This window comes from Melospiza melodia, chromosome 1, assembly GCF_035770615.1.
Source record: "Melospiza melodia melodia isolate bMelMel2 chromosome 1, bMelMel2.pri, whole genome shotgun sequence".
Lineage (NCBI taxonomy): Eukaryota > Metazoa > Chordata > Aves > Passeriformes > Passerellidae > Melospiza > Melospiza melodia.
The window spans coordinates 113,020,242-113,036,532 of record NC_086194.1 but is presented as its reverse complement, the minus strand read 5'-3'; the positions used below and the strand labels follow the sequence as shown (position 1 = coordinate 113,036,532).

General features: G+C 36.7%; 1 protein-coding gene across 1 annotated transcript in view; it reads left to right on the top strand.

Moving 5' to 3' along the window:
* The window catches only part of INVS (inversin), an 83,370-nt gene that overhangs the window by 4,178 nt on the left and 62,901 nt on the right, over window positions 1–16,291 (top strand). The window contains exon 3 of the mRNA XM_063164657.1: window positions 5,342–5,508. Coding sequence (XP_063020727.1) covers window positions 5,342–5,508 — 167 coding nt within the window. The remainder of the gene's footprint in view (window positions 1–5,341; window positions 5,509–16,291) is intronic.

Below are 16,291 nucleotides of genomic sequence, written 5' to 3'. Positions count from 1 at the left end.
GCCTTATTTATTACTTTGATTCTGATAGACTGACAGTGTTTCTCAAAAGAAATTAAAAGTAATGAGAGTGTCTAGTCCTGTTGAATCTGAAGTAAAAAAAAATGCACATCCATTAAAAAGCTCAGTATTTTGCCTTCCCTTACTCTTCAGGAATGGTATGGCATTCCAGGTTAATAGTTTTTAAAAGCAGTATATATTCTATGTTCCAAAACCAGTCTTGCATATATTTGGAAGGCTGCCATATTATAGGTGAAGACTTGGATTTTTCAGAGCTTCTGATTAAATGCAGTTCCAGGTGATACTGAAGAAGCTCTATTTGCTCAGTGTTTTTTGGAAAATCCTATTCCCAGAGTTTAGCATGAGTTGAAGGACTGTGAAATAGTAAGAAGCACAGGCTGTATTTATGACACTTACTGTCATTTTTAATGTGTGTGAAGGATTTAATGATAACAGCATGAAACCAGCAATCAGATTTCTTTACCTATCTTCTGCTGACCTCTGTTGAAGGCAAGGTGAAGACTTGTTTGGATGTATTGTCCAAGCTGCACAGAAAGCAGTAAGGGGCTCTTCTTTACAAGGTGTATCCAATTTTCTCAAAACATAACTAGAACTCATTTGATTCCAACAGGATCACACTTGAGGGAGCTGACTTTATAGAAGCTGCACTTGTTGAAACAGTTATTTTTTTGTTGGGCCTTCAACTTTGTCATGTGATAGTTCAAACATATACTGTTTGCATTTAATGCTGTTTGCTCTTTTTAAAAACATTTTATAAACAGCAGATGATATGGAGATACTTCTAGAAAACTGTGAGATTCAACTACAAAGCAGCTTTAAATATCCAAGTTTCTAAAAAACCCTTCTGCCTGCATGTGGAGGTGAAAAAAGTGTGGGCTTTCAAATTCTGAAGAAGCAACAAAGAGTGTTTGCTAACTTCAGTGTGTTTTTGTTAAACTCAGCGCCAAAAGACATATTTTTGGAAACATGAAAGAAATATTATTTCTTGTTGCTGGTACATCTTGTCAAACATACCACAAAACAGCCATTAGAACCAGAAAAGGAAAATGCTCTTCTTTCAATGATGATCATGCAGCAAGAAGATAAAAATGCTGTTTTACTTTTGCATGGGAGAGAAAACTGCACAGTCTTTGTAGCATTTGCTGTACTAGCAAAATTTGGCTTTTCTGCTTTGCCGTGTTTTGACAGGATATGACACAGACCTTACTTTTTCCAGAACTGGACCAAAAAGAAAAAAAGAAAAAAACCAACCCAAAACTTCACGTATTGCCTAGCAGAAGAAGAATGCATTAAAGTAATATTTTTAGCTGTTTACCAGTCACTGTTTAAAATATAACTTGATGCCAGAAGCAAATTGAGCAATTGGTGCTTTTCACTGAATTTCATGACTGAACTCAGCAGCAGCAGCTAATTCAGGACAGTACTCCAGTGTTATGTCTGCTGGATTGCTTAAAAACACCTCTCTAATACAGCCAAGCTCTGCATCTTGGATACATAGCTAGAGGTGGATGCAGCAATGGACAGTCCTGACTTTCTCCTCCTTTCAGGGAGGACCCTTTATTCCCTAAATTCATTATTGCTTTCCTCTTCATGCTTTCCCTGTTCAGTTATTAACAGAGGAGGGGCATAGAGGCTGGCCAAACAGTCTCTTGGAGCAGCCCCTCAAACCTCTTTGGTGATTTTTCCTTCTGCCATCTGTAGCTTGGTGGAGTGTGTGTGGTTGTATACAAACAGAGATGCTTTATTTGCGTATAATTAGAGTATGGATGAATTTTAAAGGACCAGGTGTTTGAAATAATACAGTGTGTTCTGGATAATGTGTTCCTTTTGACACCCTGTGCCAGAAAGAGGCACAGACAGAATCAAAGGTAGGTAGAAAATTTATTTAGAGAGAGGAGGCTTTGTAACAAAGTATCTCTCTATGTTAACCGCTGCTAATGCTTAATCACAGGACTTCCTAAAAAGCTTGTGGGTTAAATGCCATAGAGTACATGCCAATTGTATAATCAGTGTTCTAACAGAAATGCACTAGTTGTTTGCATTGCATGAGTTGTCCTGTGCTGTATCACATTGTTTTAGAATTGTACGTTCTTGGGCTTTGGGGAATGCTCACAGTATTTTCTTTCCTGTGTTTTACACAACACTGAACATGTCTTTAATTAACAATTCTTCAGTGTTAAAATCCATCTGTATGATTTTGATCCTAGGGAAAAAGCGAACAAAAGTTAATTTTGTATTTGGAGGATCATTTTCCATTTTATGCTTTGGGAAGAGGCATCTAATTGTTTTAATTGTTTAAAAGAAGAAAATAATGATTATAATAATGATTATACTGAAGTGTCTGTTCAGTCCAGCTCCTCATTCTAAAGCCCTTATCATGCATTGCCTGCATCCAAATGCTTCTAAATCTCTGATGTGATGTTTCACTGTTAATTTTAACTGAACCATGGGTTACAAATATGCAGTTGTGTGCTATTTGATCCTACTCTCTACTTCTCTCTTGCCTGTTCTACATTGGGGAGGTAGGATAAACCTGAGGTACTGCAGCAGGCAAGATTCTTGCAAGTGACAAGAAATGGTCTGTCTTTTAATAATTAGGGAGAGTTCAAACCCTCCTGCTGCCCTTTCTCATTTTCTGGTTTGAAAAATGCATAGAAATGTTAAGAGTCTGATATGACTGTTTGCATGGAGTGTGAGGAAATTATGAAGTACAGCTATGAGAATTAAATTTTGGACTTGGACCCTGGATTCTGTTGTGATCATGATCTCTGTTGTCAATAAGCTTATGGAGTGTATATTCTGGTGGGTGAGGACTTTTATTCTAAAAGGGAATGGATCTAAAATTTCTTTATTAGGCAGATATGTGAAGAGAATTTATTTTTGCCAAAGCACATTTTAGGTACCCTATGTACCTAAATATGAATGTTTTGAAGGCTACCTGTGCTTTCTTGATTTGCAGAAATGGTAATTTGCTGCAGCTGTGAGGTTCACAAGGTGCTGTGGCTAGTGACTTTCATCAGCTTAATCTCCCCTTAGCACCTGATGGTGATACAGTAGCTCCTAGCCCTTGTCCTGTCTCTTAGCCTGAGCACAAGACACCCTTTTAGGGAAATGCTCATAGGATTTTAATCATTCTAGGGGCCTTGCAGAGCCCTGGTAAACAACAGAAGAAAACCTGCTGCTAGCTGAAGATTGTTCCTTTACCTTCAAAAATAGTGCAGGAGCTTCAGGCAGATTACTGGCATCAAGTTTTGAGGCTCTTGCTCATTTTTCCCTCAGTCTGTATGCAGTCATGGAAACTCCTTGTCATCAGCTACATCACTTTTTGGGAACTGAAAATGAACATAGATATCTGTTGCTCTGCTTAGTTATGTGGCATTTGAGCTTTAGGCCATTTTTGCTTGTGGTTAGCCTCTAAATCTTTTGTATGTGTGTGTATATATATATCCTCTGACATTCTGTAACAGAAGGGGAACTGGAATTTGAGAGAAAGGTGCTGGTTTTGGACACTGCTGATTTAAGAATCATCATTGTCTGAGCATAAGTCCATGTGCTTGTGTCTTATTGGAAGAAATGAATTTTTATGAATTTCTCTTAATATATTTGTTCAAGTCCCATCAGCTTCAAGCAATTTAAGACACTGTTGAGGTTATGTTAACACTTAGCAGTGAAATGTAGTGATTGGTCATTAAGTAAAAACAATTCACATGAAACCAATCAAACAACCAGCTGTTGGATAAACCGTCTCCAAACCACGTTCCAAAGCAGCAAAACACAGGAGAAGCAAATGAGATAATATTGGTTTCCTTTTTCTCTGAGGCTTCTAAGCTTCTCAGGAGAAGAATCCTGGGCAAGGGGATTTTTCAGAAAATATGATGGTGACACCAGTAGAAGACTTCTTGTGGGAATTTTTGGGGATTGTTTGTTGTTTTGATTTTTTTAGTCAACTGCTAGTGGCATCAAGATTAGTTGTAAAACCAGTGGGTTGTCAAGGTGAAGTCAGAGAAAACAAGTCCACAGGTGAAGAAAAAAAAGAATTTTTCTATATCTGCATCACAGAAAAGTTTGGAAATGTTCTTAAACTTTTTGCAGAGCAAAAAGACTTTTCTCAATGCAAATCACACTTTCAAGGCAAAAAAAAAGTGTTACATAGTGAATCATGTGATTGACATGGTAATCACTCTACAGTTTTAAAGGAACTAAAAAATGTACTGAGTGAGTAAATTATTTCTCTAACTGGCACGATCCTACTTGACAGTGTTTTTTGTAAGTGGCTTGATTGGTACGGAATGAATTTTAATTCTTTATATTCCCCTTGATTCATATTTAATCTCCTTGATTCTTCTTCTGGTGAATCAATAGAAATTATAATTAAGAATAAAATTACTGGATATGTATATAAGTGTAGTATGATGAGGGAGAGCAAAGACTCTGTAAAGAAGCAGCATGCCTCTGCTGGAGTGCTTTTGAGGCATCAACAGTCAGGTGGACAAAGGAGTAATTAAAAAGCAAAACTAACTTGCCTGTAAAATTCAATGTTCCTTGGGTAACTGTAGACAATGGTTCTCCTTTGGAGATCTGAAGAGTCTGGATGTGTGAGATAGTTGACAGCCATGAAGTTAAAGGTGCTTGCCTTTATGTGGTGGCATCATAGAAATATGAAACTTTATAGTGAAACAGCTTTGTTTGGAGGGTTTTTTGGACTCTGAGTAGGAATAGTGTTTTGACTTTTTTTAACAGGATCTGAAATTATTGCCTTATTAACCTTATCAATTCAATAAAGCTTGAGAACTATTTTAGTAGTGTCCATATTGTAAGGCACCCTGAAGTAAATGATGGTATTGATGTAATATTGATGTTTATGCTTTTAAAATAAACATTACTGTGAGTAGGCTTCAAAGTTTGTTTTAACTACAGTGTTTACAGGTTTCAGGAGGTCTATTTGGCTTCTGTGCTGTTGATATTTTTTAAACTAATCTGTGCAGCTGGGATTGATGTAACTATTTGAAAATTATTTATAGTTATGCCACTGCAGAATCTTACTGGTGGAAGGTGTATTCATGGAACTAATGTTTTCTGAATGTCCTTTTTTTCTGCAAATGTATTTTGAAATATTCTGTAACTGCCAAGTAAAAGTAGGACAGAATGTAATGACTTTGAGTTTATCACATACTCCAGTTTTTGTTCAGCCTAGTCACATTATAATGAGATACCTACTGTTCATATTATAGTAAGATGACTTTTTAATTAAAAAGTACTGCTTTTAGCTAGATACTGATATACTTCACTGGTTTAAATGGGTGCTTTGTTTTGGTTTTTTCAGGAAACTCTGAGCTGAAAGATAAAGAGGACCAGTTTGGAAGAACTCCCCTTATGTACTGTGTGCTGGCTGACAGGCTGGACTGTGCAGAGGCGTTGCTGAAGGCTGGAGCTGATGTTAACAGAGCGGATCGCAGCCGAAGGACTGCTCTCCATCTTGCTGCACAAAAGGTAATTTCTGTGAAGAGCTCGTGAAGTCAGGGCTTTCACCACAGCTGGGAGGTGGACTGACCCTGGCTGGGCACCAGGCACTCACCAAAGCTGCTCTATCACTCCTCTTCTCAGCTGGACAGCAAAGAGAAAGTGTAACAAAAGGCTCATGGGCTGAAATGAGAGCAGGGAGAGATCCCTCACCAGCTCCTGTCATGGGCAAAACAGGCTCAACTTAGGGAAATTGGTTTAATTTATTACCAGTCAAATCAGAGTAGCATAATGAGAAATAAACCCAAAATAAACCTTAAAATCATCTTTTCCACACCCTTCGTCCTGGGCTTAACTCCTGAATTCTCTACCTTACCCAGCAGCCAGTGGTGCAGGAGAATGCTGTCAGTTCATTACTGTCTGTTTTTGTCCTCTACAATCTGTCCAGTTACATTGTCCCCCTGAAGAAGTGCTAGAGGAAGTCTACAACAATAAAATAAAAGGCAATTGAAAGTATAACTTGAGAGCTGCAAGAAATTTTGAGTGTGGTTAGGCCTGGAGGAAGTATCCACGGTCTCTCCACAGGAGACTAAGCAGGCTGCTCATGGGGGAGGAAAGAAAAAAGGGAGTGGCTTTGGCTGCTAAGCAAGACATTTGAGTTCATAAACTGTGAAAAAGACCCCACAGAGAAGATTAGAAATTCAAACTGAAACAAAGAGCTTTTTATTACTATTTAAATTTTTATAGTATGTTTAAAACCATAACTGCTCAAAAATTAGCATTTTTTTGTGGGTGTTACTGTCTTTTGGTACCATTTAGAGCACCTGCTATGATTTCCATAGCAAACCATTTCCATACATATCTTGTCACCTGTTCACATATTTCATATGTTTTAATACAATCTGCATTTCTTTATAATTTTATTTTAATTAGGTTTATGTAAAGGCAGCTGTAGTATAGGCATGATATTCAGTAAGGAGCAGTTAGATAGAAAACCATTTTGGGAAGACTATAATAAGGTGATATTCTCCAGGTACATTTGCATAGAAGTCTACAGGAACTCAGGAACTTTGTGGTTTGTGTTACTGCATCCCTTACAGGGAATTAAAGTGTTGTAGGTTGTAGTTGACTTGAAATAGGTCAATTCATCTGCTTGGTTGCATACCATTACACTCTGATGACAATAATTCAGTCATCATCATAACCTTGTTTCCAGGATTAATTCTGTATTTCGAAGGGACCAACCAGCTTACTTGTGCGTTGTTGTTTCAAAGATAGGAATTTCATAAAAGCAGCAATGTCAGAGACTTAAAAAATTGCTGTGACATACTTTACTGTATTCATGCAGACATTCAGCTTTTATGATGTGATAGACACGTGAACATTTTAACTATATTAAAAACTTCAGTTTACAAACTATGTTTTCCCCAGATTTTAAAAATACATTTTAGCATATTAAACCATACAAATTCTTGTCTAAATCTTCATCTGAATGTTTGTGTTGTGGACATTTGTATTGTAGCAATTCAAGGCAAGAGAGATTTTGCCTTGGCTAATATCCTCTAACTGCATGTTATCCTCTAACTCCATTTCCTTATGCCTCGCTTCAGTCCTGAAAGTGCAGATTGTAACATGGGATACTTGGACCATCTTAGATGGACTTTCAGCTGACAGTACAAATGAAAAGGAAGGTAAAACAGCATGAGATAAAGATTGTAGCAGTAGATTTTATGTAGTCACATAATTACTGTATAAGGTGCTAAATAGATGTGATGCACTCCCTAACAAAAAGGGTCAGGAAGCAGCCCTTGCAAATGCTTTTTATTTGCCTCACTTAGCTGTCCTCTAAAATTCCCTTCTGTGTTTTCTGAATAGTTACTTGTTATTGATGTCAGCTTATGAAATTAACATTTCATGTGTGTGAAATTTTGTCTGTAGTCTTTCCATATTAACATTTTTAGATCTACATTTCTGTCACGTCTTCTGAAAAATACGTAAAATTAAAATTCAGAACAACCTAATGTTTCATGCAGTTTTGGCTATTTAAATAATGTTTTGCATTCTGCTTAAAACTTGCTGATACTTTTGGTTTATATTCCAATTTTTTTTCTCCAAAAGTAAAATTTCTCAGTACAGCTGACTTTGAGATAGAAAAATAAACATGCTATGACATCATCCATTTCCAAAGTTGATTTGTCCTTGTTGGTTAATCATGAATATACATATTTACCAGGGCCACCGTATGGTTTTTGTTGTGCTCAAGCTTGTGAGTCAGTAGCTGTCCTGTGCTTCATCAAAACCAGGTTGACATGACTTTATAAATCCCCATTAATTGGTAGTCACAGGTGCAAGCTGTTTAGAAGGGCAGTGCTTGGAAATTCAGATTCCTAAATTGTACATGTGTTGCATCCTAATTTTCCTTTTCTTAGGAGAGAGAAGCTAGGTTACAGACCTTTACATGCAACCAGTGAAGAGGTAGGAAAGAAAAGACACCTCTTTCTACACTGATGCTAACTAAAGCAGATGGAGGTAAAATTAAGGAAGGTTTCCTGAGTCAGAACCTTCCTCTCTAAGTACCAGGATTACTTTTGCCGTTCTTTGCTGTCTCTTTGGAGGGCTTTTGGGACACCTTGCTCATCAGATCACAGCAGACAGGCATTCTGAGGGCTAGAGTTTGTTTGCAAACTCTATATATTTCTAATATTTGAGACTCCTTAGGTCATCATTCTACAGGCTGCCTTTATGTGTCCCTTTGCACTTTTTCCTCTGAAAAAGTCTTGCAGCTGATTTCACAAAAAGTGGTCTCTGCTGCCTTTCTTTGGGAACCTCAGAACTGTCTCAGAGGCAAAGAGTTTGCGAGAAAATGCTCTTCTAATGCCAAACAGAAGCAATGATTCAGCTGTTGTGAACTGAAGAGAGCTGAATGTCTTAATTTGTGTGTTTTCAAGATGGTGTCTCTCCCATTAGTAATCCTGGTTATCATAAAAACAATTGGTTTTGTTGTCTGTAGGATGAGGTGAGACTGCCCCCATTTTTCTGTCTGGAGATTTCACTGTAAGAGAACTGCCAGTTCATGCCTTTCAGTCTTAGTAAAATTGCTTGTGGGTTTTTAAATCCCTATAATAGAACAAATATTCAGAAATGTGGCATTGACCTGAATTCAGTCATAAATCATCAGAATTAGGTAAAATGGATTAGGACTTCAGTTGCTTTTCTTTTCAAGGATGGATTTCTGCTTGGTAGGACTTGAACAACTGTAACACATCGTTCCATTAACACTTGTAAAATTAGCTTCTGGCTCAACCTGTGTGAGTTGCAAACCTGGCTGTGCTGGGTGAGTGTGTGTGTGCATACACCTGTGTACATATCAGCTCTACATTGTTTTATTCTTAACATCCACCTCTCTGCTAGTTTTATGCGTCCATCATGTTTGTCATTATTGTTACATAAGGAGTTCATTCTGTAATAGCATTTCTTCCAGTCCTTCAAAATGCCAACAATCAGATCCAGCGTTCAAAATGCAGATTGTTATTTGTTATTAGTACAGAGTTCTTCTGAAATTATAGGTAAAGATTTTGGCACTATCCATATGGTCATATAAAACATTATCTGATATATAGTTTAACAATAGTTCCTTAATCCTTTTTCTGTTCTCTAAGTCCTTCTGAAGTAGTTACTTTGTTACTTGCAGTTGTGTAGTTGATCTCCTCGCAATATATTGGTGCACTCCAAGTGCCTTTGCTTTGTTTCACAAATGTCCCAGAAGACGTCTTTCAGAGCCATGTTTTGTTAAAGTAGCTCTCTTTTGATTTGGGTGTCAATAAGCAGTACCAAAATTTTTGCACTTGCTATGAAAGCAGCTCACAATCTCTAGCAAAACTATTTCTGATAGCATACCTAGGCAGGCTGGCCAGTGCTTTTGCATGTTCTTTCTGCTCCAAGGGTTTCAACACAGGTAAGAAGTGATCTGATGATTTTGGTACCTCTGTCTAGTGCTGTTTTAATAACCAGGCCGTATTTACCAGTCAGTGAGGAAACTCATGTCTCAGAACTCAGAGCTGCTGTGTCATCCTGGTCTTGCCATGCTTCATTCAAATGGTTTTTGTCACTGGACCGTGTCTACAAAGCAATAGTTTGGTGAAAAGCTGTCAGGTTCTCATCTCAACATCTGTTCTCATGTCAACAGAGGATTCTTATAATCTCTCTGTCTCAGATTTCACTAGTGACGTTCTGGACTATTTGCAAGAAGTAAGGCTTTAGATATCCACTTTCTATCCTTGTCACCTTTCTAAGACTAAGCATTCTCACACCTTTCTTTGCAAAAAGTTCCTGAAATTAATAAGGCATGGTCAGAAATTTTGGCTGTTCTATTAGAAACACTAATGCTTTTTGAAAAACACCTGTGGTTATATATTGAAATTATTACCTTCGATGAGTGGGTGCTTCATGCTAATAATTATGTTCTTAATGGTTAGTCCTCTGTTTAGTGATGGGCATCCTTTGTATTACAGCTTTTAAGTTTTATACATCTGTTGGTCTGAGAAAGATTTTTGGCTTGAATAAAGAGATAGTTTCTGTGTGCTTAAATGTAACAAATATATCTTCTTTCAATGGAAAATAATATAGTACAATGCAATGTGAGATGATGGGCTGAGAATAATATCATGAAACTAAAAATTTATATTGCAGATATCTACATATGAGCTAGTCATGTAGATAACTTAAAAGTAATGCACTTGAGGGTGCAGTCATTCACCCTAAAGTGAGATGAGTACTCTAGGGCACGCTGACCAGCTGATTCTCTCTTTCATGCATCTGTCTGATGGAGGTTTTTGTATTGTCAATATTGTAATTGTGACGAATTAATCTCACCCAAGGCATACATTTTTTTTAGCAACTCGTTTTCCAATTGTCTTTGATGTGATCTTTCATAGGATCTATCTTTCTTTTATCAGCCTTATGATGGAGGGGATTCAGTCTTTGTAGGTAGAAGGCCATGTAAATTAAGTTGTTTGGTGTTTTTCCTTTTGGATTTTATTCTGTTCCACTCCTTTGGTCTCTCTTTTCAAATGGACAGATCCCACAAGCAATTTTGAAAGGGTGCACACCCTTTAAAAAATAAGAAAAAGGGGCAGGTCAAGTCATTAACTTAATAAAATTTAAATTAGAAGCAGTCAAATATAAAAACCCTTAAAAATACAAACTCACCAGAAAATGATACAAATTATTGCAGGAGTGCACCTGCAAAGATTGCCATGGGAGTTTCAGAAGGTGGTTGTAACTTCCTGAACACGGATGTAATTTACTGGGAACTGAAACTGTGACTGATTGCAACAGAAGTAGAATCATTAGCATAATTTGTCACTGATTTTGCACTGAGGAATTGTAGTACTATATGGGTAGAGATTATTTAATTTTGTAGAATTTAGATTATTGTGAAATAAACATGTTGTGGGGATTTGAGTACAGGGATTACAGTTTAACAACAGGCATTCATTTTCAGTTGCAGGCATTTTGCATTTGTAGCAATTTGCTTCTAGTGTTAAATTGCAACTTTTTGAAACACCCACGTGTGATACTTATGAATGGAAATGTTTCTACATACCCAAAATACATGTATATGTTTTGTCATTTATCTTTCATCAAGTAATTCCAGTTTAATTTGAGGTGTGTGGGGGAAAGCAGGCCTGCCTCTTTCAAAATTTCTCACAGGGGATCCTCACTTGTTAGCAATCTGCTTCTTTTGGGGAGTAATCTACCTGAATCTTTCTGAATACTTTAGGCACAGCCTTTTGTGTTCATAGAGATAGAAGAAAAAATGCAATTTTTTTTGTTGGTTTCTAATAATATGCACTTCAAATAATCTATCAGGATGCTTAAATGTCAGGAGGATATTAATTTTGGCTTCAGGAAGATTAATACAACCCCAGAGGGAAAATGTGACTTTAGTAGCGTTAAATATTATATAGCTTTTATTATTTATTTGCTAACATTGTTGTTGATAAATAACAGTACATCCAGGATGCAGTTAGGAGTTCTGTGTAAAGTAGAAGGATATATTTTAATGGTCTTTGATTTTTTCTTTTAAACTAGAAAAAATGTACTACTGAGTGTACATTGTTCCTGTGTATTCAGTAGTAACAGTAAAAGTAAAGTAAAAAAAGACAGCCTGTGGCAAGCATTAGACATGGTAGAAAATTGGAAACACAAGGTAGTCTGTAGTTCACTTATTATATGAAAGTTTATTCTCAAGTCTTATCTAATGAGTACAGTCAGGTTAGTCCAAGAACTGCAAAAAGAAATTTTTTTTTCCTTTTCTTGAGCAGTGTTTGTATTAAAAACTCTTGAAATAACTTGCCTGGGAGCCAGTTTATACATTTTTCTCTCATTACCTTTTCCAAGATGTGTTTCCTGGAGCTGTGGTCTCTCAGATCTTTCATAAGGCTTTATTTGATCTGCATAAAAGAGCACATGTGCTTCTAACTTCCTTTCCCAATCTATGTAATAAAAATAAATTATCACGTCAGAGACAATGGTGGCCAGTTCATGTTCTTGTTTTCCTCAGGCCAATAACCTTTTATGATGGTTCCCCCTTAACTGAGAGCTCATAATGAGTAATATTAACTCTATGCATGTAGGTTCCTGAAATGTAAATAAGCTTTACATTAATTCTGTGGTATTTTCATGTGAACATACAATTTGATTAAATGTGAGAAATCTGAACACACCAGGATGTGAAACAGGACTGTTTGCCTACCTGCCAGGAGAGGTGATTTTTTTAGCATGTGGGACTGTAGTTTCCTTTGTGATTAATTAAGCCACAGACAATAACCATGATACAAATGTTTTCTTTAGTTTCCTGAACAATGAGTTCTCTCTAGTGAATGTGGCCTGAAGTTGCTCAAGGGTGGAAGGCAGAGTAGTTCCTTGTGTGTGATTTGTGTGTGTTAGACTGTAGATAAGCTGTCCTGGCTACCAAGGGGTTGGTACCATCCACAGCCTTCCCCTGAGCCCTTTTCACAGCTGTAGAACTGCTCACTGGCCAGTGAGTCGGCAGAAAATGAACTCTACAAAAGAACAATTAATTTTCTGCCTATTTAACACAAGGCCCCACATTCCCAAATTATTTTTACTGTTGGTTGATACTACCATTGATCTGTGCTGCAAGCCCTATTGAAATGACTAAAAATAGCTACAGGAAAAATTTAAGGAGAGAAAATTCACATTGTTACAGAGATCTGATTCACAGTAGACTCCCCAAGAAAGTTGTGCTGTCACTGCTGAGAATGAACAATAACACAGAGACTTTGCAAGGCTGAAATTTCTTAAATGAGCAGTGACATAATGAAAAATATTCTCAAAACCATAGGTAAGAATTTTAGCATCCTATTTGAGTTCAGGAAGGATGGGAGCCCTTTTGCAATTGATGTTTTTCTGTGTGTGATAAATTGCTGCTGTGACTCTTTCAGGATCTTGTATGTATTTCCTAATTCTGCTTTTGAGTGTTCTTTAGATTTCATTAATACTTCCAATTGCCTCTGCTGTGTCTTTGTTCAGAGTGAAATTTGGGCAGTACTTTGCAAGACTGAAATGCTATTCTCATATATTCAGGCAGTGCACTATCAGCTTGCGCACTTTGTCATGTCTTGTAACAAGGCAAGAACATGCACATTTATTGTTTCCTCATTAAGTGTTAAGCTGCTATAATCATATGGTATCCAGCAATTTTCTGTCTCTACTGTCAAAACGTGGGTTAAAATCCAGCCAGTTCTTTTCTCTGCAGAAGATAAAACTGTGGAAATACTGTTCTACATGTTAGGTTTCAGTTGCAGATACTAAGACATCTGAATCTGATTTCTCACTGGTTTTATGTTAGCATGAAACCATATTTTAAGACAAGGTTATGCAAAATTTTCACGTGCCAAAGTATTCTTTTGACTTGAAGTTTGAGATCAGAATTTCAGACTAACTGTAAGATCAAACTTGGTTTCTATACAAATTTCATTGATAAATATGGTATGAATGTCTAGAGTCAATGGCACTTATAGAGTTGATTTTTAAATCATTTTAGTAGCAGTTGGCTACTAAACTAACTTACTCTGGTGAAACATGTTTGAAAGTATTGCTTGCAATTTGTGGCTACCTCCCTGACTATAGCTGCTTTCCAGCAGATATTTTACACATCAAAGGAGTTATTGCATGGCTAACCAGAAAAGATAGCGTCTGTTACTGTCTGTGTTTAGGATTGGCTGGTAAAAGAAAACAAATAAAGCTGTCTGAGATGCTAAAATGAATTATTCTCTAAATATGACAGATTTGCTCTATAGCCTGCTGTAGACAGAATGGTTCTATCTACTTCCAGTCGGAATAGCAAAATGTTATTTTCCCTCATTTAGAGTAGTAGAAGTAAAAGCTGAAGGAGGATGGAGGATGTTTAAGGAGAGGGTTTGCAACAGGAGCACGTGTGGAGTATTTACCCCAATAGTCTACCCAGTAGTAGAGTATATTTGCGTGGAAAGGGATGGACTGAGTGTCGTGTGTTCCTCTGACATGCATTTGAAGTGTTGGTCTCCAGTTGCCTGGGGCAGTTGTTGACTGGCAGCCATCATTGTGCTATCCAATTTTTATTTTTGTAGTATCCAAGGATTTTATTGTGAGGTTGTAAACATAATCTAAACACAGAAGAAAGAATAAATGCATCTAAGGTTTTCGGGAAGATGTGTGGATTAGTTCTTGCTTTGTGTAAGGGATGTTCAGTATGATTCTCAAGGAGGCACATCTGGAACACAGCTTGAAAAATACAATGGTGTACCATTTCTGATTTTGTCTTGTAATAGTGGAAAAGATTCTCACTTAACAAGAGTTGTGATCATAAACCAAGTATAAATAAGGCTTGCAGTAGCAAAGTCCCAAGTGATAACAGGTACACAGCTCACTCTTTTCTTTCGACTTCTTGCAGACAGACGGGGATACAGAAGATTGTTATTCCCCTTTTCTCACTGTTTGAATCTGGAGAATAGTGTTGAGAATATCCTTCTGTAGTTTTATACAGGATATGTGTCAATGTTCATTAGTTCATTAGTGTAAATGTCTTAAAGTCGCTTACAGATTTTGCTAAGATTAGGTGTTAAGAACAGTAATTTTTCTTCACTGTTTGGCACCACCTAGTCCTCTAGCACAACATTGTTGTGTTTTGTTTTTTTTTTTTAATAAAGCAAATTGGGAGAATAATATGTGTTCCATTTCTCTTTAATCAAGGTATGTGTTAAAAAGAATGAGAGTCTGCTAAATATGAACAAACCATAGCAGTGACTATAACCTGGGATAAGTAGGAGGTTTGTAATATAAACAATAAAGGAGTTTTTGATCCTGGAAAACCTGAGCAGCTTCTGAGAACACTGTGCTCACTGTCACCAGCATAGGCATAAGTGCCTGTACATGAGTGGCAGGTTGGGAAGAGTTTGCTCCATCTTCCCTGGGGTGAGGGTTGGGTCAGGCCAGTTGCACCTCTGTAGGTCTCCTTTTCACAGGGGCTTCTGTGGGGCTCAGGACTAGGAATTCTGAACTGATCTCCTTTTGGAAGGGGCAGGCAGCTATTTGAAATGGGTAAAATATAAATAAAACTGTATCTCCTAAATGTTTCTCTCTGGTATTTGAAAATGACAATATTTGTCTCCTCTTTGCAGTGATTTATTATGTTTGGAGTACATTTTAGAGTGGAATAGTAATAATTAATATTTATTCATAGAAATGTTATATACTGTTTCAAATTTTATTTGTAGGTTTGCTTGAGTTTTGTGAGAGCCAACTTATCCAAATGTCCTGAAGTTCAAGTTTTCTTCAGGCTATAGTCATAAGGGATCTGTTTGCCAAACTACTTACTTAAATATCTATATTTTGTGCTCTATTGCCCATAAGTAAAGTGTTAAATCATCTATGTCTGGTTGAAACGATCAATAAATATGTATTCACCCCCAGAAATATTTTGTAAGCCTAAAAAGTTAAAACAATAAAATACTACTTTATTTTTTTTACTGAATAGATCTTTTCACAGTGTTTAGATTTCTTAAATTAATATTGTATTGCACTTGCATAGTAATTTCCTTTATCTTTGCAACCTGTATTTTGAGCAAGACCGTATTCCTCATTTAAAATAGAATAGCAGATATTCATGTTTCATGTCTTTAACTAAAACTTTAAGTTTTCATGTAATTTGATTTAATAATATTTTTCTGTTATTACTTTCAGAAGCATAGGAATCCTTTGCTGAAACAAACATACTCCTTTTAGCATAGTTGAAGAACCAGTTAATTAATTTTGGCAGGGCAGTATCAATTGCTTTTTTACTGTTTAAATAATTTGCATATTTTTATTCGCATTATTTGTTTGGTTGCCTGATTTTAACGATATTCCTGTGGTTGTGGTGTTTTATTTTGGGGTTTTTTAATGTTCTCTTCTATCGTTTGCTGTAGCAAACAGCCACAGTTTAGGGACTTTGCCTCCAATCTCACTGGTTTTGGATAGTACCACCCTGAGAATAATAAATGGTTTCAATTTGCCTCAGAGTGATGTGACTTGTGAGGTCCTGTGTCACTAGATACTGCATATTGTCCTAGAGAAAACAATTGAAGCAAATTTATAATGATAAATTCAAATTATTTAGTCCTGGTTTCTATCACTCTGCTGCAAAGAAAAAAAAAGTGTAGATATTAAATGGAATAACGACTGTAACATCTGTCTGCCATCTAGCACAGTATTGGGATTCCTTTTTCCTTGCCTCAGTGTTTCCCAGCTCAAGCTTGGTTTTCTGGGG